Here is a 25752-nt window from a genome sequence, read left to right on the forward strand (position 1 = left end):
TCCAACATGTGCTCTGGGATCCCTACAACCAGACCCCAAAATCTGGCTATGCCTACCAGTAGCCTGGTACTTGCCCCAAGATCTGGCCACCCACCAGTGAGTGGACTGCAACCCTGGGGCCACCTGGACCCTGACTCTGCTCACCAGTGAGCCAGCACTCGCCCCAGGGTCCCCTGCGGTTCTGCAGTCAGCTCTCCTGTGACTTAGTTATGCCAACTAGTGGCCAGCAGCAGGACCTGGCATGCAAATGGACCCAGAGCCAACAAAGCCTACCCACAAAGCCAGCCCACCACAACAGAATGATCCATGCAGCCCTCATAGGGGGAACATAGAGCATAGAGCTTGGGTGACAAGAGGGGAGTGTGCTGCTGGGACACATAAGAAGTCTCCTGCAGAGGGACACCTCTGCAGGGTCCAGAAATGCAGCTAACATAACAGACACATAAAAATAAAAACAGCAAGTTAGGCAAAATGAGGCAGCAGGGGAACATGTTCCAGACAAAGTAACAAGATAAAACCCCAGAAGAGCAAAGTGAAGTGGAGATAAGACAGTTTACCCAAGAAAGAGTACAGAGTGATGATTGTAAAGATGACCAAAAACTCAGGAGGAGAATGGACTCACAGAACAAGAAGTTAGGAGATTTTTTACAAAGATTTAGAAAATATAAAGAATAATCAAACAGAGGAAGAATATGATAACTGAAGTAAGAAATACACTAGAAGGAATCAACAGTAGACTGAATGATACAGAGGAAGGGATCAGTGAGCTAGAAGACAGAAGAGATCACTGATGCTTAACTGAAGAGAGAAGAGTGAAAAGAAATGACGACAGTTTAGGAGACCTCTAGGGCAGCATCAAGCACACTGACATTCACATTATAGGGGTACCAGAAGGAGAAGGGAGAGAGAAAGGGTCTGAGAACATATTTGAAGACATACTAGCTGAAAACTTCCCTCACCTGGGAAAGGAAACAGTCAGCCAAGTCCAGGAAGCACAGAGAGTCCCATACATGATTAACCCAAAAAGGAGCACACCAAGACACACTGTAATTAAGTTAATGACAAAAATTAAAGATAAAGGGAGAATATTAAAAGCAGCAAGGGAAAACTAACAAATAACAAACAAGGGAACTCCCAAAAGGCTATCAGTTGACTTTTCAGCACAAACTCTGCAGGCCAGAAGGGAGTGGCATGACATATTTAAATGGATAAAAGGGAAAAAAACCTACAACCAAGAATACACTGCCCAGCTCGGTTTTCCTTCAGATTTGATGAAGAGATGAAAAGCATCACAGACTAGCAAAAGCTAAGAGTCCAGAACCACCAAACCATTTTTACAAGACATGTTAAAGGAACTGCTGTATGCAAAAAAGAAAAGGACACAATGAGAAACATAAAAATCACAAAATGAAAAAGCTCATCAATAAAGGCAAACATACAGTAAAGGTAAGAAATCACCCACACAGAAAGCTAGTAGGACAGTTAAAAGAGGAAAGTAGTAAAATCATCTATATCCACAATAAGTGAGTTAAGGGAAACGCATAATAATTAGATGTAAAATGTTATGTCAAAAACAATAATCATGAGGGGAGGAGAGTACAAATGCAGGATTTTCAAAATGCATTTGAAATTAAGAGGTCAGCAAACTTATAACAATCACATATATATATTGGGTGCTATATAAAAACCTCACAGGTGCTCACTTTGGCAGCATGTAGATACTAAAATTGGAATGATAGAGATTAGCATGGCCCCTGCACAAGGATGACACGCAGATTTGTGAAGTGTTCCATATTTTTGGAATTTGATATTTGCAAATGTTAACCACTGTATATAAAAATAGATTAAAAGGACATACTTCTTCTGTATAGCACAGGGAACTATATTCAATATCTTGTAATAACCTTTAATGAAAAAGAATATGAAAACAAACAAACAAAAAAATATATATATATACATATATATATTTATATATATATGCATGACTGGGATGTTATCCTGTACACCAGAAATTGACACATTAAAAAAACCTCGTAGTAACCACAATCTAAAAATGCATAATAGATACATAAAAAAGAAAAAGGTATCCAAACGACGTTAAAGATAGTCATCAAATCACAAGAGAAGCAAACAAAAGAAGGAAAAAGAACAAAAAAGACCCACAAAAACAACCCCAAAACAGTTAACAAAATGACATTAAGAACATACATATCAATAATTAATTTAAATATAAATGGGTTGCATGCTCCAATCAAAACATATAGAATGACTGAATGGATACAAAAACAAGACCCATATACATGCTGCCTACAAAAGACTCATTTTAGATCTAAGGACACACAGACTGAAAGTGAGGGGGATGGAAAAGAGTGTTTTCATCCCAAAGGAGCAGAATACCTTCTTTTCAAGTGGACATGGAACATTCTCCAGGATAGATCACATGCTAGGCCATAAAGCAAGACTGAGTAAATTTAAGAAAAATGAAATCACATCAAGTATCTTTTCTGACCACAATGCTACAAGACTAGAAATCAAGTACAAGGAAAACTACAAAAAACACAAATATGTGGAGGCCAAACAATATGCTACTGAACAACCAATACCTCTCTGAAACTCTGAGAGGAAGTCGAAAAATACCTGGAAACAAATGAAAAGGAAAATGCAATGATCCCAAACCTATGGGTTACAGCAAAGGCAGTTGTAAGGGGGAAGTTTATGGAAATAAAAGATTACCCCAAGAAACAAGCAAAATCTCAGATAAACAACCTAACCTTATACCTACAGGATTACAAAAAGAATAACAAACAAAACCCGAAGTTAGTACAAGGAAAGAAATCATAAAGATCAGAGCAGAAAGAGATGAAATAGAGACTTAAAAAATAATGGAAAAGATCAATGAAACTAAGAGCTGGTTTTTGAAAAGATGAACAAAATTGATAAAGCCATAGCCATATTCACCAAGGAAAAGAGAAGGGCCCAAATCAATAAAATCAGACATGAGAAGGGAGGAGTTACAACTGACACCACAGAAATACAAAGGATCATGAGATTACTACAAACCAATACATGCCAATGAAATGGACAACCTAGAAGAAATGAACAAATTCCTAGAAATGTGCCATCTCTTAAGACAGAACCAGGAAGAAATAGAAAATATGAACAGGACCAGTTACCAGCAATGAAATTGAGTCAGTAATAAAAAAAACAACTCCCAACATACAAAAGTCCAGGACGAAATGGCTTCAAAAGTGAATTCTACCAAACACTCAGAGAAGAGTTAACACTCATCCTTCTCAAACTGTTTTGAAAAAATTGCAGAGGAAGAATGCTTTCAACCCCATTCCATGAGACCAGCATCACCCTGAAACCAAAACCAGACAAAGATAATCACACAAAAAGAAAATTACAGGCCAATATCACTAATGAACACCGATGTAAAAATCCTCAACAAAATAGCAGAGTGAATCCAACAATACACTTAAAGGATCATCAACTATGATCAAGCAGGATTTATCCTAGGAATGCAAGGATGGTTCAGTAACTGCAAATCAATCGATGTGATACACCACATTAACAAGCTGAAGAATAAAAGCTATATGATCATTTCAATAAATGCAGAAAAAGCTTTTGATAAAATTCAGCATCTATATATGATATATATATGTACACACACACACACACACAAACATACACACAATATATTGAATATTAGATCAGCTATAAAAAGAGAATGAAATTCTGCCATTTGCAGCAGTGTGGTTGGACCTGGGGGTTATTATGCTTATTCAAATGAGTCAGACAAAGACAAATACTGTATGATACCACTTATATTTGGAATCTAAAAAAATAAATCAGACCTGCAAATATAATGAAAAGCAGCAGAATCACAGATATAGAGAGCAAACTAGTGGTTATCAGTGGGAAGAGGGAGATGGAGAGGGGGAAAATAGTTGTAGGGGATTAAGAGATGCAAGCTACTACGTATAAAATAAATGAATTACAGGGAGATACAGTACAACACGGAGTACAGTTAATATTTTAGAAGAGCTATAAGTGGAATATAACCTTTAAAAATTGTGAATCACTATGTTGTCCACCTGAAACTTATATAATAATGTATTTTTACTATACCTCAATAAAAATAATTTTCTAAAAATTGAGTTTTGGAAAGCTTTGCTAGACTTTGCTTGCATGTGTTTCCTCAAGTAATCTTTGTATATGGTCCTATAAATGGGAAAACGGGAGCACTGTTTACATTCCAGGACAGCTCAGAAAATACTTATTAATGCTTAATGGTCGCTTTTAAGACTATTCTGGAAAAATGAAAACACTCTATATTCTTTACTAACCCAAGTTAAGGAAGAAGTAGTGAATATTTGTACTTCCTGGATGAATTTGGGAGCTAGGTTTTTGCCTTCTGATTGCTTGTAGCGTTGTAATTGGAGAGTGGAGTTAACTCTCAGGACATTAGGGATTGTTTATTAAAGTTACTCCTTTTCCTGCAGGCTATTTAGAGACTGTATGTCCTGGTTCCCCAAAGTATGCGTAGTGACACTTTAGTCTTATGTGTAGACACTGGTGAAAAATAGAGACTTAGATTTTTTTAAATATATATGTGGATACCTACATTTTCATATAAATGACAAGTGCCTCAGTATTTTGCCTGTTAAATTCCTTGATTAGTTGAAAAGTAAACGAGTTGCCTTTTCAGCTTCCTTGCACAGTAAGAGCTACCTGCTGTTCTTTGATTACAGGGAAGTAAGTCCCTCCTGGAAGGGCCGTGTCTCTGAAGGTACAGCTTCTCTTTAGCTCTCAGTGGGCAGCAGAACTGATCTTCAGCAGGTGAAATGTAGGAAAATGCAGAGTTTTAGGGAAGAGGGAACGGGGTTGGGAGTAAGACTTGTTAAGCTTATGCCGTTCCTCCTCCCATGGGAAAAAAACCTACCTCTGGAGACTTCAAACAAATACACCCATAGCTTCGTTTGTACTTCGTTTATAGTAAATGCCCCTTTCTGTCTTCTCTGTCTGTACCTTTTCCACTGTAGATGGGGTAGGTATTTGTTTTGGATTTAATAAAAGTAAAGTAATAGATAGTAAACTAAAAGAGTTGGTGGGGTTTTTTTGTGGAGACTTTTTTTTTTTTTTGATTTAGCCTTTGACAAGAAAGATACGAGTTTAGTTTTTTATACTTCATATCATCTTTATATTACCTCTTAATTATTCTCCCCCAGTAGATAAAGAGCAGGTCTGGAGGGTCAGCTTCAAGTGCCCATGTGGGGAAGATGGTAACGTCTGTGGCTGTGGACTGTGGCTCTTCACGGTGCCCTCTATTGGGATCGTGTTTGAAAAGCCCTGGGAAGCTCTGGGGAAACAGTTCTCTGCCTTCTCTGCCTTTCACTCCAGCCTCCACTGGGCAGTTCCAGGTCCGTGTGGGCAGCTGCCCGACACTGCAGCGTCGCAGGGCTGGAGTCTGTCGTGCCTTCTCTCGTACCTTTTCCTGTTCTGATTTTCCTCCTTTTTCTCTACCCATTCCTCTTTCTTCTCTTTTATTTTCACTCATCTATTATTCCTATTTAATTTACCCATAGGGCTTTCTCCTTTTATTTGGGTAGCCAAAGCATTTTTTCCCTTAAAGTGTTCCTGGTCGATTGTATGCCCTGGGAGAGATGGGCACCATTTGGATGTGAGAGTGTGACTCATGCATTGGCACAGTTGCTCTCAGCTGTCTTGACAAATTGTGGAGAGTCCAAGGTGTCACTTTCTGAAATGCCTTGGGTCAAATATTTGAATTATAGTGAACATGATACAAGTTGTATTCATGTGCGTAAGACATATGCCCATGGCTATGTGAATCACAAGTAATCTCACATGATCCTATTGAAGACCTTTTTCAGAGATTACCTCTTAAAGGTAGTGATTAGCTTTAACACTTAGAATTTAAAACGTCTTTAGGGAACTTTCTAATACCAGATGTTGCCGGGCAGGGAAGAGAGTAGCCTATCTTGGAAGTAAGTTGGTTTGTCACTCAGAATGGTCTTCCCTCTGCTCAGGGGTCTACCTGTCTTCCATGCTTTCATTCAAGGATTAGACAAGGACCTTAGGACTTTATGGTAATGTGTGTTACCACTCTGAAATCTGAGGGTGGAGAAGAGGCGACACATAGAAATACTGGTAGTATCTTCCCATGGAGGGATCTTTTGAAAGTATTATAACCAAACAAATATATTTGGCTTAATTTTATAAGTCTATTTTTTGGTATTTTGAGGATTCCTTATTTTATATTTATCTTTGATGTCTTTGTTGCCCCTCAGGAAGTTTCTGACATGAAGTCTGAGGGTCAGGCCACTGTCATTCAGCAGCTGGAACAGACCATTGAGGATCTGAGGACCAAAATAGCCGAACTAGAGAAGCAGTACCCTGCTGTGGACATGGAGGTGGCAGCTGGCCCTCACAGGGTTCAGAATGGAGTGGCACGTTCAGAAGACATCTGTCTGGAAGCTCTCAGGTTAGGAGAAAAGGATGTACGGCATCAAAGGATTTTACAGGCAAAGTCAATCCAGACGTCCCCGACAGAAGAGGGCAGGACACTGACGCTACCTTCTGTTAGTGCCTCTCCAGAGTGTCCCCCAGGCCCACCTGGGGCTGAAAGTGGAGACTCAGCGGTGCCGTCCTCACCTTCTGGACCTCAGACAAAATTCTGTTCAGAGATATCTGTGGTTGTGTCTCCAAGGCGAATATCAGTACAGCTCGACGCACATCAGTCCAGCCAGACTCCACCACCTCCACCCCTTCCCTGGTCTGATGGTCAAGGACAGGCCGGACCTCAGCCTTCCCATCCTTCTCTTCATACTGAGTCTGAAGCCAGCCATGAGCACTCTGTTTGCTCCTCCTTTGAAAACAGCCGTGACATCCCACCCCCACCACCTCTGCCTTGTACAGAGTCCTCCAGCTCCATGTCTGGCCTGGGCCTGGTGGCTCCCCCACTCCCCCCTCTCCTTGGCATGACAGGGCTTGCTCTGCCCAGTACAGCAGGGCCCTCACCTCGTCCTCTGCCTGGTACAGAGATGCTGCCACCCCCTCCCCCACCTTTGCCTGGAATCCCTCCTCCCCCTCCACTTCCTGGAGCAGGGATCCCTACTCCCCCTCCTCTTCCTGGTGAAGGGATCCCTCCTCCCCCTCCACTTCCTGGAGTGGGGATCCCTCCTCCCCCTCCTCTTCCTGGTGAAGGGATCCCTCCTCCCCCTCCACTTCCTGGAGAGGGGATCCCTCCTCCCCCTCCTCTCCCTGGTGAAGGGATCCCTCCTCCCCCTCCACTTCCTGGAGTGGGGATCCCCCCTCCCCCTCCTCTTCCTGGAGTGGGGATCCCCCCTCCCCCTCCTCTTCCTGGAGTGGGGATCCCTCCTCCCCCTCCACTTCCTGGAGCGGGTATCCCCCCTCCCCCTCCACTTCCTGGTGAAGGGATCCCTCCTCCCCCTCCACTTCCTGGAGTGGGGATCCCCCCTCCCCCTCCACTTCCTGGAGCGGGTATCCCCCCTCCCCCTCCACTTCCTGGAGTGGGGATCCCTCCTCCCCCTCCACTTCCTGGAGTGGGGATCCCCCCTCCCCCTCCTCTTCCTGGTGAAGGGATCCCCCCTCCCCCTCCTCTTCCTGGTGAAGGGATCCCTCCTCCCCCTCCTCTTCCTGGAGTGGGGATCCCCCCTCCCCCTCCTCTTCCTGGTGAAGGGATCCCCCCTCCCCCTCCTCTTCCTGGAGTGGGGATCCCTCCTCCTCCTCCACTTCCTGGAGTGGGGATCCCCCCTCCCCCTCCTCTTCCTGGTGAAGGGATCCCCCCTCCCCCTCCTTTTCCTGAAGTTGGGATTCCCCCACCTCCTCCTTTGCCAGGTATGGGGGTTCCACCTCCTCCAGCCCCTCCCCCACCCCCCCCTCCTGGATCAGGCATCCCCCTACCCCCACCAGCCCCTCTGCTTCCTGGATCAGGCCTCCCTCTCCCACCACAAGCTGGGAGCAGCATTTTACCAGCACCGCAAGTGTGTGGATTTCTTCCTCCTCCATTGCCAACTGGTTTGTTTGGATTAGGGATGAACCAGGACAAAGGGAGTAGGAAACAGCCAATAGAACCCTGTCGGCCAATGAAGCCTCTCTATTGGACCAGAATTCAGCTACATAGTAAAAGGTAACATGAACGGGAGCCCGTCTTTGCACAATTTGTCAACGTGAGGGAAGCACTTTCAAACTTTTGGGAAAAGTGACAATTTAATGTATTTCTAAGTACCACTCTAAAGCTTGTCTGTAGATTTTTACACTAATATTCAGTGAAGCAATCTGTTATTTAAAATTTTAGACTTCACCAGAGGTATCCAAAGGATAAAACAGATGACATGTATCAATGTACAGATTTCTGTCTATACGGTTTTTGATCGACTTTTTAAAGCTAGAGGGATATATTTTTCTTAGCATACAGGCTCGGTTGCCTAGTTGCAGAACCTCACTGACAAATAGCTTATAAAAGTGAATCGAGTCCTTAGACAAACTGAGTCCTGAGGATGTTTTCTGCATCCTTTTGAAGGCACATTACTACTATTCCATTTTGTTTGCAATAGTCTTTTCAGAAACATGTTACACAAAAATACACACATCTACACTCCATGAGTGAAATGACTTCGTTCTGAGCATTTCATGGCATTTCTATAGAAGATTTACAACACTGTGAGGTCCTAAAACCATAAATTTATATGATTTTTATAAAAGATATGTTTTGCTTCCCACCAGGTGTGCTGCTAGCATATTGCTTACCCATGCATAGACCATAGCCTGTGCTCCTCACCCCTGGGACAGTGCTGTGACGTGGCTGTGGAATGTGCTGGTGGGAGACAAAGCACGCACTTTTAATTTCACTGGACTGCCTTGTCCTAAGTTCTCAGGATTCTTTGAATTTTTGTCTGTGTGGTGTGGTGCAGATTTAGAAATAGGGTATTTACCAGGCTCGTCTCATTTATTATATTAATGTTCTCTTCACTGAATCATACTGGGGGGAAGAATCTATGTATTTTGACTACTTTGTACTTTGCAGCTTGTTCTCTGAATAATTTGCCATGTCACTTATGTAGACTGATGTATCGTTTCCAACTGTGCCCCCAAATCATTTTATTTGCGTTATATGAAGATGTTTGGTTTTGTTGTTCTTTTGCTTTTTGAAAAATGGATCTACCTTTTTTAGGTGGTACCACGTGAGTCTGCAGTCACTGAGAAGTCAAGTCACGTGGAATGATGGGCAGTGGTAGGAAGAGAGAAGGGACCACTGTGGGTCATAAAATGATTGCTTTTTAGCCCATGAGTAATCCACAAAGCCGATGAATCCAGTTGAGATTGTGAGATGGCAAACATTGCCTGCCTTGACAGCCATCCTGAGAGTGGTTTTTCGTTTATGTTTTTATACAATGACTTGATAACTGAGAATTCCTGGAAATTATTCTTTCCAAAATTACTACTGTCTTCTCTTCTACCCCCTCTCCTCCTTGTCCTTTCTGTTCATGATCCCCGTGATGTCTTGGAGTTTGGCTTGATGGCTCTCTCATTGGTCTTTTGCTTAACTTTAGAGACTCCAGTGCTTCACTTATTTGGGAAAAAATTGAAGAGCCATCCATAGATTGTCATGAATTTGAGGAATTATTTTCCAAAACTACTATAAAGGAAAGGAAGAAACCTATTTCTGACACCATCACAAAGACCAAGGCTAAGCAAGTGAGTACCCGTGTGTTTGCTGAAGTTGGACAGCGTTTGGGGCATGAGTGTGAACTTTCATTAGAGAAAAACTTGGAAGTCATTTTCTGGGCTCTGTCTGTAACCTGCACAGTCTGTAAACGGATAGCAGAGGATAGAATTTTACAGCATGTGGTGAAGTAAGAGTTTCCCGAATAAAACAACAAATAATCATCTCCACCAAGTGACAATATTCTGACTATTTTATTTGTAGTCTCACAATACATAGTTCCAAACTTCCAGAAGTTGCTTATTTCTAGAATTAATTGTCTAGAAATAAACTGTCACTTGATTGAAATCCATCTGAGTGCCAGTATGGGTGGAAAGAAAGGTAAGAGTGAGCAACGAAAAAAAGCAAGGAGTCCAGCCCTTAGCAAACCGTCATGTGTTTGGTGTTTTGTTGCGTCCTGACTGAAGTGGGTGCTCTGTGGACCCCAGCTAAACAACCACACTGTACTTGACGGAGGGAAGAGAATCTTGTGTCCAGTTCCAACATCTGCATTCTGTGTTAGGTCCTTTGATCTATCCTGGAGAAAAACATTTTCATGCCGTGTTTCTCAGCTGATCCATCCAGGGGCCTTGATCATGAAATGATACTGTAAATTTCTCAAGGCTGTTATGCAGGAAAATGTAGTAAAATCGCAGAATAATGAGCCCAGATGGTAGGTGTTGCTATTGGCGGGCCTCCTTCACCCTGAAATGGGGAGTGGCTACCTTTCTCACCTTTGCAGGGGGATGGAAAGTGCGTGGAGGAAGGACTGGCGAGCAGCTCCGTCTTTTCAGGTCAGGGAAAGGGAGAGAAGTGAGACCTGGAGTTCCCAGTGCCCTCCTGGTGCAGTCTTCCCAGAGGAGCAGCAGCGAATGGGGTGATGTGATTCCCTGAATTTCTGCCTCTGATCTGGAAGCTGTAGCTAGGTGTATGACCCACAGTCGTTCCTGTCAATATTTTATTTCAGAGCAGACAACCCCCACCAGACAGACACTCTGAAATCCAGCCAGGAAGGGGTGGATTCGAATGGAACCTCTAGCTGAGTGGGCGGGCAGGTTCACCCCAGGCATTTCTGTTAATCTGAGAATGGTGCAAATCCAAACATGCAGTTCAATTTTTCAGAACCATTGATTGTGGTACAGCTGGTTGCTGGTGACTTTAGATCAGAAACTATGGTAAACCTGCCACGTTGTAGGCACTGAATAAATATTGCTTAACGAATAAGCCAGCTGACTGTAGGAGGAATACTTTATAAATATCAGTGACTATGCCAGTAATGCTTAAAAGCCAAAGCATCATTCATTTCATGATAATCAATATGGCCAAGGTGGCTTTGTTAGTGGAATAAAGGTAAATGGAAAACCACACTTTTCTGCCAAACGTAAACATTTAAAAAACCTTTTCTATGGTATATTTGCATATAGTACGCTTAGGCTGAGTAGCCATGTCTCTTCTCATGGGCTGTATCAGAGATGGAAGAGCTGTCTGGGCAAAGGATACGGGCGGGGAGTACAGACGTCACGAAGAGGGAAGCAGCAGGATTGTCACTTGACGAGCTGGCACATATGATGGGAAATGTCTCTTGTCTAGAGATGAAATTCTCAAAAGGGCAAACGATGCCCTTCCCACCTCCCATCACACTTTTTCTGTTAAGTGAACGGAGATAAGGCAGATGTCTCATATGTTGTCTGCAAGAATAGGATTTCATGATTTCTTCAACATTCAGTTTTTAAGCTTACTGAAATAAGATGTATGTCCAAATTATTAATACTTCAACCTCAACTAGCTGGCATGCTATGGCCTCTTTGCATACAAACTGTGCATCTGCGTTGACCATCATCTCAGCACAGTCGCCTCACTGTCATGAGAACGTTTCACAAACTGGGGGTAAGACTTTACCAGTGCTGTAATTTACACCTGTTAATGGTGACAATACTGTTGATCTTCTGCCTCAAACAGGGTTTGTGGAACAGTCTCCATCATGACTCGTGATGAGCTTGCTCAGCTTGGCCTGGGTCTTGTACTCAGCTCTGCATGTCAGGTCTGTTTTTGGAAGGATAAGGAATTTTTTTTCTGTATGTTGGTGAGAGAAAAATCTGCTGCAGAGTGTTATATTGCTGAAGAAAGCTAGTTTTATTTAACTTTGTTGTATTTGGAAGAAAAATCTATCCATTATATCTACTTGAGATTTTAAAATTTTGTTTAAGGAAAATGTATTTTCAGGATGCATGCAAATACATTTGACCCTTGAACAACACGGGGTTAGGGACACCAGTCCTCTGTGCAGTCAAAAATTCCTGTGTAACTTACAGTCAGCCCTTCGTGTACAGAGTCCCTCCACATCCACATTTCCATGTCCACGGATTCAACCAACCTCAGATCGTGTGGTACTGCAGTATTTACTACTGGAAAACATCTGTGTGTAAGTGGACTTGCACAGTTCACACTGTGTGACCTGTAGTTCCTCTTTATGTGCAAATGTTTTAGTACCTCATGGCCCATTTCCAGTGAAATCGCTAGCCTTTAATGCTGTGGCATGTGTTTATGAAAGTGTTTCAAGCTATTCTTCTTCTGTACAATGAAAGCTAAGAGTTGTGGTTTTCTTTGAATATTTCAAAATAGCCAAATAATTTTTCTGTGATCTGCCCTCTTCTTGAGAGGAAGACGATGGCTGGATGCACTGGTGGGACGTGGCTTTGCTGTTTTTATTTTCAGAAGAGGTGTTTTCAGTGTGATGACAGAAGACTGCTTAGCTGGGCGCACTGCTGTTTGGCAGAAGGAGGAAGAGGTTGTTCTCTGGATGCCTAGAGAAGCAGCGATGATGAATCTCTTGTATTTCTAAGTCCTTTCTCCTCCAAGGAACTGAAGACAGAGCGTCTCATATTTTTCATGGAACCTATATTTGAGTTCTGTGGTGACTTCTTAGCTTACGCTTCTTCATTGTGAGGTATATGAAGCATAGGAGATTAGCTGGGAAGGCATCTGGGAGTTTATCAGACTGCGATTTGATGTAGTTCTCCTTTAGCAAACGAGCGTGACCCAGATCAGAATTAGATATCAGCCTGCTAACCTGGCACAGCAATAACCCCGGTCTCTTAAGGAATCAAGAAGATAGAAAACCAGACTCATGTGAGGTCCATGCTTAAGGCATCGCACATGTACACACTTGCGCATTTTTATGTCTATTGTTTTAATTGAAGTAGAGTCAGTTTACAGTGTTGTGTCAGTTTCTGGCGTACAACATAATAGTTCAGTCATGCATATACACACATTCATTTTCATATTGTTTCATCATAGGTTCCTACAAGATAGTGAATGTAGCTCCCTATGCCCTACAGTAGAAACTTGTTGTTTATCTCACTTGCCCATGTTGAAGGAATGCCCTAGAGCTGGTAAACATTTAGCCCAGTCCCGCCTCTCCCACCAGGCTGATGCACTGATTATTAATGTTGATAATGGACCTAAGTCACCTTGGGATCTTTCATGTTCAAATAAAGATTAAATTTAACCTGAACCTATGAGCGGGAAAGTGGGAGAATTTACATGGGAATGATTTAGATAGTAAGAATTGCCCCAAAAAAGCAGTTTCCGGTTAATCCTCTGTCAGATGAGGTCATGAGAAAATACGTTTTGGTGAACACGGCTGTGGCGGCAGCAGCTGCTTCAGCGGCAGCACCGGTGACAGTGGTGTTCACGGCACAGTCACAGCAACCACGGAAACCTCCCGGCGTTTCGGGCCTTAGTTTCCACCTGGCACTCGTTGTCTTCGCAATCTAGTATTAACTCACTTAATCCTCATAATCCCGTGGGGTGGGCGCCATTGTCCCTGGTGTATAGCACAGAAAACCGAGGTGCAGAGGGATCACAACGTTCCCAGGGGAGTAGAGGGCGGAGCTTGGGTGCAGACCCCGGTGCTCTGAACCACTGAGTCCTAGGTATGGATGTGGATGCTATGTATGAGTGTAAGTTTGGTATTTTATTTATATGGAAACCAAGTCAGAATAGATACTTTTTAAAAGTATTTGAATTTGTATTGATTTCCAGATATGCTCAATATTTATTTATGTATTTATTTTTTGTTGTTGTTTTTATCAGTTATCATTATTAAGTTTATTTAACACATTCCAGTCTATACAGAACTTTACAAACATAATCTCTTTTTTTTAATTGAAGTATAGTCAGTTACAATGTGTCAATTTCTGGTGTGCAGCATAATGTCCCAGTCATGCATATACATACATATATTCATTTTCATAGTCTTTTTCATTAAAGGTTATTACAAGATACTGGATATAATTCCCTGTGGTATACAAAAGAAATTTGTTTTTTCTCCATTTTCATATATAGTGGCTAACATTTGCAAATCTCGAACTCCCAAATTTATCTCTTCCCACCCCTTGACCTAACACCTAGAAAGGCTTTTCTGTGTGTTGTAAAAGTTCATAATAACAATGGGAAAAAGAAGCATTCATTATGTACATGTCCCTATGTGGGAGTGTAAACTGCGAAGCCTCTAAGTATTCTTACCTGAAGTAGTAATTGCCATTAGAAGGAGTCTTCCTATTATTTTGGGACATTGGAAAATCATGTGTGCTGTACTTCAAATATTGTCTGCTGCTGTAAGATTGGTTGGTTGGAAGAGGAAAAGAGGGGTATGTGTTTTACCTGTGAATCTCTGCTTTACTTTTACTTATTGCAAATACTTATTTTTAGATTAAAATATGTTTTATCATAATCAGTGGGTATTTCAGGGCTCACAGGATGATGGCCTGAGTGCTGCTCTGAGTAGCAGAAGTCTAGTGTTGTGTCCTGGTGTCCATTTGTCCTGTTGTAGCTGGCAGGGGTGTGTTTTGGTTGGACGGTGCTATTTGTCTTTTAGACCTAAAATAATGTCTGAAATAGCAAACGTTTTATAGTAAGACAATTTGTTTTGTTTTGAGGAATGCATCATAAACGTTTGGTACTTTGTAACTTTTAACATAACATCTGTTTTTAATAGAATACATTCCTATTGCAAGCCTTAAAAATGTATTTACGTAGAAAACCACATCAAAATACAAGGCTATAAGTTAGATGAACATATGTTTTGTGGAATCTGGATTTGTTTTAGATGTTGAAAAATTCGTTATTTTTTGAAGGTGCTTTTCCTGTAACTATTTATAGAGCACAACAAATCAATTCAAAGAATGCAACAAAAGTAACCTCTTTGTAAAAAATTTTCTTTCAGCCAGAATATTATTTTTATACTTCTAAGTAAATGGCTAAAGACCAAATAAACAAAAAGCCTAGTGGCATAAAAAGGAAATATAATTAGGCTGATGATCCTTGACCTTGCTAGGTGTATTTGGAAAATTATATTTAATTCATTGTACTTTGGAATTATAAAAAATTTAGTCATAATGCTGAAGTTTAATTCTTTTGAACTCTATATTACATTTTATATGACAATATTAAGTTCTTTTGGACTCGATATATTAGAAAGGGTTATTAATTTTTAATAGGTGAGATATTCTGTGTATTAAGGTCCATCAGCATTGAAAAAAGAGTTGCTTGGGAAATTTACTTAAGATTCATTACCTTTTACAATTATCTGTGGAAACTAAAATTCATCCTTGCAAAAGTGAGGAAAGATTTTTGTTCAGGTGATGGGAGCATGTTTTCTCAATACTGCTAATATGGAGTGGAGCAGCCCCTTCAGAGAACCCTGAGGAACTAAAAAGAGAGGGGACACCAATTACTTTCAGTGTTGTACCCCTTTCTTGATCTGATGGGAACAGGGTTTATCCATTTCAGCAGGAGAACAGCAAAGAAAAGGAGTCATGTCAGGGAGAGCACAGAGCTTCTCTGGAGGGCTAACTTATTATAGCACGGCCCATGGGACCCAGCATTAACTAATTCTGCACAAAAAGTGCTGCCCGTGGTCAGGATTTGAACAGAACTAGTCGGTTGGACTTAGGGTGAGGCTGTGTGGAGGAGATGAGAATTGAAGTGGACCTTGAAAAGTTTATTTTGTTTAGACATGTACAGAGGATTAAGTGATGAATTTTTAAAATTTTTTTTATTAAAGTGTAGTTGATTTACAATGTTAGTTTCAGGTGTACAGCAAAGTGATTCAGTTATACATTTTCTTTTCAGATTCTGTTCCATCATATATTATGATGAGAAACTGAATATAGTAAAGGATGAGTTTTGAAAATAGCACCGTGAGCAAAGATTTCCTTACGTCCTGTTTAAAACCACAGTCAATCAGCGCTCAGAGTAGCAGGCTTCTCCTGTGCGTGGGAAGTTCCCGTGTGACGGTTTCAGGAATGTGAATGTAGGCTGTTGATACTCAGTTCCCTTAGCTGGATGTGTTCCCTTCTCGTCCTCCTAGCAAAAGTCTTTAGGTTTTTCTCATTAGACATAAGAGTGAGAATTGAATTTAGAAATTAGACCTGAAGTTAATTTTGATGTCTTGGTACTACACAGTGGAATGTATGTTTCTTTACCATGGACAGCAACATGGTTTTGGACTATTCCAGTGCAAAGGAGAACTTTATTTCTTTTTTGACTTAAAATATAGTTACAATTATGACAGCTCCTAGGAGGTGATGCTGGTGACACTAGACTGATTGCTCACAGTGTACCTCTGTGTGACCTAAGCTGAAAAATATTCCAGTTATTTGAGGACACAAAACTAAGACTTAGAAGAAAAATTAATGTTATTTATATCTCTGGGTTTTTATTTAAAACTTTTTTATTTAAACCAAAATATAAATTTATATTTCTGAAAGTAAATGATACCAGATAGTAATTTGAAATTACATGCACACACACACACGTAATTCACTGGTACACATAATTTTTGTCTACATAGCATATAATATAGCTGCATATTTCTTCTGCTTTATTCTTTTGACTGAGTTTAAAAGGAAGTACATAAAATAATATGTATATTATTGAGCCTATGATATACAGAAATGTAATATATTTGAGAACAAAGGAAACTAGTAGAAACAAAAGCTGTGTTTGTATTAGAGTAAGGAAGTGACACCATATGGTAATTCAAATCTACAGAAAAAAATGAAGAGAACAATTAAGGGTAAATAAGAAGATTAATGTAACAAAGTATATAAATATATTTCTCTCCTTTCCTCTCTCAAGTTCTTTAAAAGGCATATGATTATATAAACTAATAATTAAAACAGTTTGTACCATATATAAATCACATACATTCAGTGTGTATAACAGTAGTAACATAAAAAAGTGGGAAGTGAATGGAGCTACAGAGAAGTGAAGTTTCTGTACTTCTGGAGTTAAGTCAGCATAAAAATGAAGTGGATTCTAGTAAATTATGATAAATATTACAAGCCCCAGAGCAACCACTAAGAAGACTCAAATACTGTATAAAGTATTTGGACTCAAATACTGTATAAAGTATAAAAGAATTAAATATCCACTTAATCCATTTATCTATATGTTACAAAAGAAGACAATAAAGGAAGGATAGAGGAACAAAAAAAGACATGAGATATACAGACAACAAAATGAAAAACAGCATATGTAAATTCAACCATACAGATAATAACGTGAAATGTGAATGTACTAAACAATCCAAAAGACATTGTCAGATTAGATAAAAATAAATTAAGTATATATGACATCAGAAGACACATACTTTAAATTCAAAGATAGAAATTAGTTGAAACTAAAAAGAACAACTTTAAAAGAACTGGAGTAGCTGTACTGATACTAGACAACAAAGACTTTTTAAAATGTTAGCAGAGACTAAGAGGGACATTCCATAATAATAAAAGGGTCAATCTACCAGGCAGATTTCTAAACATAATAGGCATCTAACAACAGTGTCCCAAAATACATGAAAAAAAAAAAAAACCTGACAGAATTTAAGGGAAATCAATAATATGTGGACACTTCAATGGCCCACTTTCAATAATGGATAGAATAGGTAAGCAGAAGGTGAACCAGGAAGTAGAAGACTTGAACAGCAGTATAAACAGACTAGACCTAACAGACATCTATAGAACATTCCACGCTGTAGCAGCAGAGCCAGCAGAACGCACACGCTGCTCAAGCGTACACAGAGTGTTCTCTAGGATAGACCCACTGCTGGGCCAGGAACAACAACAAACCTTAAACTTGAGGAGATTGAAAACTGTTGAAAAACAAAATACAATTTCTGATCATAATGGAATTTAGTCAGAAATCGTTAACAAAGAAATTTGGGTAATTTGCAGATACATATATATTAAACCCTTGAATAACAAGTAACTCAAAAAAGCAATCACAAGAAAAATTGCAAAATACTTTGAAATGAATGTAAGTGAAATCACAATATATTAAAACTTATAATATGCAACTAAATCAGTGCTCAGGGAAATTTATAGCTGTAAATACCTTATTAAGAAAGAAAAAAAAACCTGAAATCAATCTTACCTTTCACTTTAAGAAACTAAAAAAGAAGAGAAAAGTAAACCCTAAGCAAGTAGAAAGAAGGAAATGATGAACACTAGGGTGTAAATAAATGAAGCGAAGAATAGAAAAATGATAGAAAAAATGAATGTAACCAAAAGTTGGTTCTCTGAGAAGATAACAAATCTTTAGCTAGACTGAAAAATATTAAGTATCAAATGACTAAAATCAGGAATAAAAGAAGAGACATTGCTACCAACCTTACAGAATATAAAAAAGGATAAGGGAGTACTATGAACAACTGTACAACAACATGTTAGATAACTTAGATGAATTGGACAAACTCTCAGAAAAACTGACTCAGGAAGAAGTAGAAAATCTAAATAGGCCTATAGAAAGTAAGCAGACAATCAGAAAAGACAGACAAACAAAACAAACCCAAGAAACTACCCACAAAGAAAAGCCCAGTCCCAGACAGCTTCACTGGTGAAGTACATCAGACACTCAGAGAAGAATCAGCACTGATCATTCACAAGCTGTCTCAAAAACTAGACTAGGAGGGAACACATCCCGTCTTATTCTGAGACCACTTTGCCATCAAAACCAGACAAACTCATCACAAGTTAAAAAAGGAACAGACCAATATCCTTTACAAGGAAACATAGAAATTCTCATGAAATACTACCAAACTGAGTCCAGCAGCATATATAAAGGTTTAGACAGCATGGCCAATGGGATTTATCCTCAGAATGCAAGGTTTCACATATGAAAATCAGTTAATGAAATACACAATAAAATAAAAGACTAAGGCCATATGAACATCTCAATAGATGCAAAATCCTACCCACTTTCATGATAAAAACAAACAAACAAACAACAAATTGGGGATAGAAGGGAACTTCCTCAACCTGATAGAGAGCACCTGTGAAAAACTTACAGCTTGCATGAAAGACTGAACGCTTTTGCCCTAAGGCCTGGAAGGAGACAAAGATGTTCATTCCCAGCTCTGTTTGCCAATATGCTGGATTTTCTAATCAGGGCCATTAGGCCAGGATGAATAAATGAACAAGTGGCATCTAGTTGGGAATGGAAGAACTACAACTGTCTCTCTTTGTAGGTGACATGAGCTTGTATATAAAAAAAAACCTAAAGAATCCACTAAAAAACTTTTAGAAGCAATAAAGGAATTCAGTGGGATTCCACAGGCTATAAAATCAATATATATAAGTCAGTTGTATTTCTAGACACTAGCGATTAGCACTGTGAAAATGTAATTCGGGAAACAGTTTCCTTCATCATAGGACATTTTAAAAAATACTTCGGTATAAATTTAACAAAAGAAGTGTAAGACTTCTACACTGACAACTAGAAGACCCTAAAGAAGGTTAAGGTAGATCCAAATAAACAGAATGACATGCTGTATTTATAGATGAAAGACACTCGTCAAATTGTCCTACAAATAGAACACATTGTCTAGACAACATCCTAGCTGCCTTTTTCTCCCCAGAAACTGACAAGCTGATCTCGAAAATTCATAGGAAAATGCAGGAGGTCCAACTTATTCACAAAACAGACTCACAGACATAGAAAGCAGACTTCCCAGGGGTGGGGGTGGAGGGATAAAGTGGGAGTTCGGCATTTGCAGATACTAATTACTATATGCAAAACAGATAACCAACAAGGGAAAAAAAGAAAATACCAGGATATTCAAAGCCATCTAAAAGAATAAAGTTGTAAGACACTGCCTGATTTCAAAGTTATTACAAAGGTACAGTAATTAAGACAGTGGGGCACCAACCGGCATATGGATAGACATGTTGGTCAAGGGAATAGACATAAGGGCCCAGAAATAAATGCTGGCATTTATGGCTTATTGGTTTTTGACAGTGGTACCAAGACGTTTTAAGGGCAACAACTAGTGCTGAGACAACCTGACTGACACCCACATTCAAAACAAAGAATTTGTACCTCTGCCTCCTGTGAACAAAAGTTAACTCAAAATACTCATAAACTTGAATGTAAGAGCTAAAACTATGAACAGAAGAAAACACAGGAGTAGATCTTCATGACCTTGGGCTAGGCCGTGGTTTCTTAGACTCCAGCAGCACATGTGACAACAGAAGGAGCTAGATCAGCCGGACAGCACCAAGATGAACAGCGTCTGTGCTGCGAACAGTACTGTCAAGAAGGTAAAAAAGATCGCCCACAAAATGGGAGGAGACATTTGCAAATCAGGGGTTAATATCCTGAATATGTAATGAACTCTCCCAGCTCAACAACAGTGACAGCAGCACAGCCTGACTGAATGATGAGCCAAGATGTGAACAGAAATTTCTCCAGAGAGGATATACCCTTGGCCAAAAACCACATGAAAGGACGCTCAGCATGATTAGTGAGGGAAATGAGAATCAAAACCACAGTGTGACACACTGCACGTGTACTAGGACGGCTGAAATCAAAAGGAAAGACAGAGGCAAGTGTGATGAGGATGTGGAGAAGCTGCAGCTCTTCTGCACTGCTGGGGGAATGAAAACATGGTGCAGCCATTGGGTTTCAGTAAGAATTCCAAGTCTTAATCTACTTCTGTTTTTACCAGTAAAAATCTATTTTTATGAGAAAGTAAATATTTTCCTGGTAGCTCTTGTTACCCATACAGTAATCAAGTCAGACTGTAATTTTCTGGATAAATATTTTTTCAATTTAAAAAAACTTGTAAGATGCCCGCCCCCCTCCAAAAGTGTATCGTCAAAAATATAAGCTTGTTTTTAACTTGCAGAACAATGTAGTTTTACAGGCAGGAGTCCATTAACCTCTGAAAGAGAAATTTCTCTCTTTTCTCTTTGCTTTTGATGAGGGGACTAAGGATATAGATTGTGGTTTTTCTCTTTAGAAGTATGGGCCCTGGGAATGTAATTAAAACCCCTTTAGAAGACCCACTAGCCTTCCAGGGAACACTTCTGGACAGAGTCACCAGAATTCCCCGGAGGATGCAATGGCTGTGTTTGTGAAGGTTACGCCCGCTATTGGTTTAACTTTGACTGTAAACTGGTTTATTGCCTGTGTCCGTGAAAGCTTCAAGCCTAGATCGGGACAGGGTTCCAGAAAAACTGAGCAAGTCTCCATCCTTTGAGCTGGCAAGGGAAGAAAAAGTAACATCTTGTTTTGAAAGTTAGGTTGCAATGTTACCCTGGAAATGGCAGACACACTTGACTGTTCTTTTCTGTAAATATAAATATTCCTATCATAGTAACCCCAGCTTCCTTTTGAATGTTGCTGCATAGGAATCAGGTAGATGGAGAGGATGCAAATTCCAAAAACAAAATAAAAACTAATTAGACTGTCTTTTTGGATTCTAGTTGGTCCTCCAAAAAACAATGCACAGCAGCCAAATCTAACACCAACCAGATGTCCCCTTTTAAAAAGACTAGAAATATTTCGCCCTTTTTCTACCAGGTGTGGATAAAGCTTGTTTTTATTTCAAAGTCTGATCATTAAAAAATGCATGTGAAGAAAATAATCAAACAGTAAGGTGGTTTTAGTTTATTCTGAACATTTTGGTGGTGCAAAAAATTAAACAGGAAGGGAACAGGTGTTATGTTACAGTTTAAAAACAAATTATATTATTGGCAAAATTAGAATAGTATCTATAACTTGGAGGGAAAAACACAGCCCCGAATAGAGATTTGAAGGCGTGGGAATTTGAGACCCTGAACTGTTTAATCTCAGGTGATAGTTGAGGGGCTTGGAGTGGTTACAGTGATGACTTGAATTGATAAATAGATTTTGATCTGATTTGATGATTTGTATTTTCAAATTTAAGACATAGATTATTGAGCGATTTTCTACCGAAACAGGGTAAAGCCCTGCATGAGGTGATCCTCTTTGGTGGTGTTTATTCAGCAAATGTCTCCGAGGGCCAGAAATAGTGGTGAGGAGTGAGTCCTCTTGTCAAATTTATATCAGGTTTTTATCATCCCTCTGAGTCTGTCCCTGTAAGAAATCCCCTTGTTCTCCAGAGCGTCTCCAGGCTTCTTGACCTCACGTGTCCTCATTGCTTGTTTTCTTCCCAGTAACTTGTTCCTTATGTTTTCTTCACTCTTTCAGGACATAGTATATTACCTGTAGTAACTGTGTTACTGAGTCTCTTCCAGTTGCTCATTCTTTCACCTAATTTGAAATCATGCAACACTATAGAATTAGAAGCCTCCTTTCAAAATCTTTTTCATATATATTTATAAACTACTTTTTAGCTAGGCCATGTGGACTTCTCATATATTTAGGAGGGATGAGCATGGCTATCTGAGCTTTACTTATAATTTCACATTGTTCAAAAATCTGTCTTTTCTATATTCCATGTTGAGGTAAAATTAGCATTTCATGTATTGCAGCCAAAATGAAAAATTTTAGAAAGGGTAGTTACCAAACGGCTCATACCAAACAGTAATTTGTTGTTTGCTTTTAGTTTGCTGGTTTTTTTTGTCTTGATTCAACTTCATGTATCATGTTTGCCATTCTTTTTTTAATTTAATTTAATTTAAAAAATTTTTTTATACATAAACTTTTTTTTATTGAGTTATAGTCATTTTACAATGTTGTGTCAAATTCCAGTGTAGAGAACAATTTTTCAGTTATACATGAACATACATTCATTCATTGTCACATTCTCTTTTGCTGTGAGCCACAAGATCCTGTATATATTTCCCTGTGCTACACAGTACAATCTTGTTTATCTATTCTACATTTTGAAATCCCAGTCCCTTCCCACCCCCCGTCCCCCTGGCAACCACAAGTTTGTATTCTATGTCTATGAGTCTGTTTCTGTTTTGTATTTTTGTTTTTTGGGGTTTTTTTAGATTCCACATATGAGCAATCTCATATGGTATTTTTCTTTCTCTTTCTGGCTTACTTCACTTAGAATGACATTCTCCAGGAGTATTCATGTTGCTGCAAATGGCGTTATGTTGTCGGTTTTTTATGGCTGAGTAGTATTCCATTGTATAAATACACCACCTCTTCTTTATCCAGTCATCCGTTGATGGACATTTAGGCTGTCTCCATGTCTTGGCTATTGTAAATAGTGCTGCTATGAACATTGGGGTGCAGATGTCATTTTGAAGTAGGGTTCCTTCTGGATATATGCCCAGGAGTGGGATTCCTGGGTCATATGGTAAGTCTATTCCTAGTCTTTTGAGGAATCTCCATACTGTTTTCCACAGTGGCTGCACCAAACTGCATTCCCACCAGCAGTGTAGGAGGATTCCCTTTTCTCCACAGCCTCTCCAGCATTTGTCATTTGTGGGCTTTTGAATGATGGCCATTCTGACTGGTGTGAGGTGATACCTCATCGTAGTTTTGATTTGCATTTCTCTGATAATTAGTGATACTGAGCACTTTTTCATGTGCCTATTGATCATTTGTATGTCTTCCTTGGAGAATTGCTTGTTTAGGTATTCTGCCCATTTTTGGATTGGGTTGTTTGTTTTTTTCTTATTCAGTCGTGTGAGCTGCTTATATATTCTGGAGATCAAGCCTTTGTCGGTTTCATTTGCAAAAATTTTCTCCCATCCCGTAGGTTGTCTTTTTGTTTTACTTATGGTTTCCTTTGCTGTGCAGAAGCTTGTAATTTTCATTAGGTCCCATTTGTTTATTCTTGCTTTTATTTCTATTGCTTGGGTAGACTGCCCTAGGAGAACATTTTTGAGATGTATGTCAGATAATGTTTTGCCTATATTTTCTTCTAGGAGGTTTATTGTATCTTGTCTTATGTTTAAGTCTTTGATCCATTTTGAGTTGATTTTTGTGTATGGTGTAAGGGAGTGTTCTAGCTTCATTGATTTACATGCTGCTGTCCAGTTTTCCCAACACCATTTGCTGAAGAGACTGTCTTTATTCCATTGTATATTCTTGCCTCCTTAGTCGAAGATTAGTTGACCAAAAGTTTGTGGGTTCATTTCTGGGCTCTCTATTCTGTTCCATTGGTCTATATGTCTGTTTTTGTACCAATTCCATGCTGTCTTGATTACTGTAGCTCTATAGTATTGTCTGAAGTCTGGGAGAGTTATTCCTCCAGCCTCTTTCTTTTTCTTCAGTAATGTTCTGGCAATTCTAGGTCTTTTGTGGTTCCATATACATTTTATTATGATTTGTTCTGGTTCTGTGAAATATGTCCTGGGTAATTTGATAGGGATTGCATTAAATCTGTAGATTGCCTTGGGCAATGTGACCATTTTAATAATATTGATTCTTCCAATCCAGGGGCATGGGATATCTTTCCATTTTTTAAAGTCTCCTTTAATTTCCTTCATCAGTGTTTTATAGTTTTCCACGTATAAGTCTTTCACCTCCTTGGTTAGATTTACTCCTAGGTATTTTATTACTTTGGGTGCTATTTTAAAGGGGATTATTTCTTTACTTTTTCTGTTGATTCATCATTAGTGTAAAGAAATGCAACTGATTTTTGAACGTTAATCTTGTAACCTGTTACCTTACTGAATTCTTCAATCAGCTCTAGTAGTTTTTGTGTGCACCTTTTAGGGTTTTCTATATATAGTATCGTGTCATCTGCATATAGTGACACTTTCACCTTTCTTTTCCAATTTGGATAACTTTTACTTCTCTCTCTTGCCTGATTGCTGTGGCCAGGACTTCCAAGACTATGTTGAATAGGAGTGGTGATAGTGGGCAGCCTTGTCTTGTCCCAGATTTTAGTGGGAAGCTTTTGAGTTTTTCACCATTGAGTACTATGCTGGCTGTGGGTTTGTCATATATAGCTTTTATGATGTTGAGATATGTTCCCTCTATACCCACTTCAGTGAGAGTTTTTATCATAACTGGGTGTTGAATTTTATCAAAAGCTCTTTCTGCATCTATTGATATGATCATGTGGTTTTTGTCCTTTCTCTTGTTGATGTGATGTATTACATTGATTGATTTGCGTATGTTGAACCACCCTTGTGTCCCTGGGATGAACCCCACTTGATCATGATGTGTAATCTTTTTTACGTTCTGTTGGATTCTATTTGCTAGTATTTTGGTAAGGATAGTTGCATCTATGTTCATCAGTGATATTGGTCTGTAATTCTCTTTTTTGGTGGTGTCTTTGCCTGGTTTTGGTATCAGGGTGATGGTGGCTTCATAGAATGAGTTTGGGAATATTCCCTCCTTTTCAGTCTTCTGGAAGAGTTTGAGAAGGACTGGTATGAGTTCTTTGTATGTTTGGTAGAATTCCCTGGTGAAGCCATCCAGTCCTGGACTTTTATTTGTGGGGAGGTTTTTTATTGCTAATTTGATTTCATTTCTAGTGATCAGTTTGTTCAAGTGATCAGTTTCTTCTTGATTCAGTCTTGGTGGACTATATGTTTTGAGAAACTTGTCCATCTCCTCTAGGTTATCCATTTTGATTCCATATAGTTTTTCATAATATTCTCCTATGATATTCTGTATTTCTATGTTATTTGTCGTAATTTCTCCATTTTCCTTTCTTATTTTGCTTATTTGTGCTCTCTCTTTTTTCTTCTTTGTGAGTTTGGCCAGACGTTTGTCGATTTTATTTACTCTTTCAAAAAACCAGCTTTTGATTTGATTGATTTTTC

The 25752-nt window shown here is 39.4% G+C and overlaps 1 protein-coding gene and 1 pseudogene across 2 annotated transcripts in view; both read left to right on the plus strand.

Moving 5' to 3' along the window:
• Positions 1-25752, plus strand: part of FMN2 (formin 2) — a 285581-nt gene that overhangs the window by 96186 nt on the left and 163643 nt on the right. For both annotated transcript variants that reach the window (XM_031460837.2, XM_064487855.1), the window contains exons 5-6: positions 6312-8173; positions 9597-9741. In XM_031460837.2, the coding sequence (XP_031316697.2) occupies positions 6312-8173; positions 9597-9741 (2007 nt within the window). The remainder of the gene's footprint in view (positions 1-6311; positions 8174-9596; positions 9742-25752) is intronic.
• Positions 1702-1799, plus strand: LOC116156179 (U6 spliceosomal RNA; annotated as a pseudogene).

Source organism: Camelus dromedarius, chromosome 8, assembly GCF_036321535.1.
Source record: "Camelus dromedarius isolate mCamDro1 chromosome 8, mCamDro1.pat, whole genome shotgun sequence".
In the NCBI taxonomy this organism is placed as follows: domain Eukaryota; kingdom Metazoa; phylum Chordata; class Mammalia; order Artiodactyla; family Camelidae; genus Camelus; species Camelus dromedarius.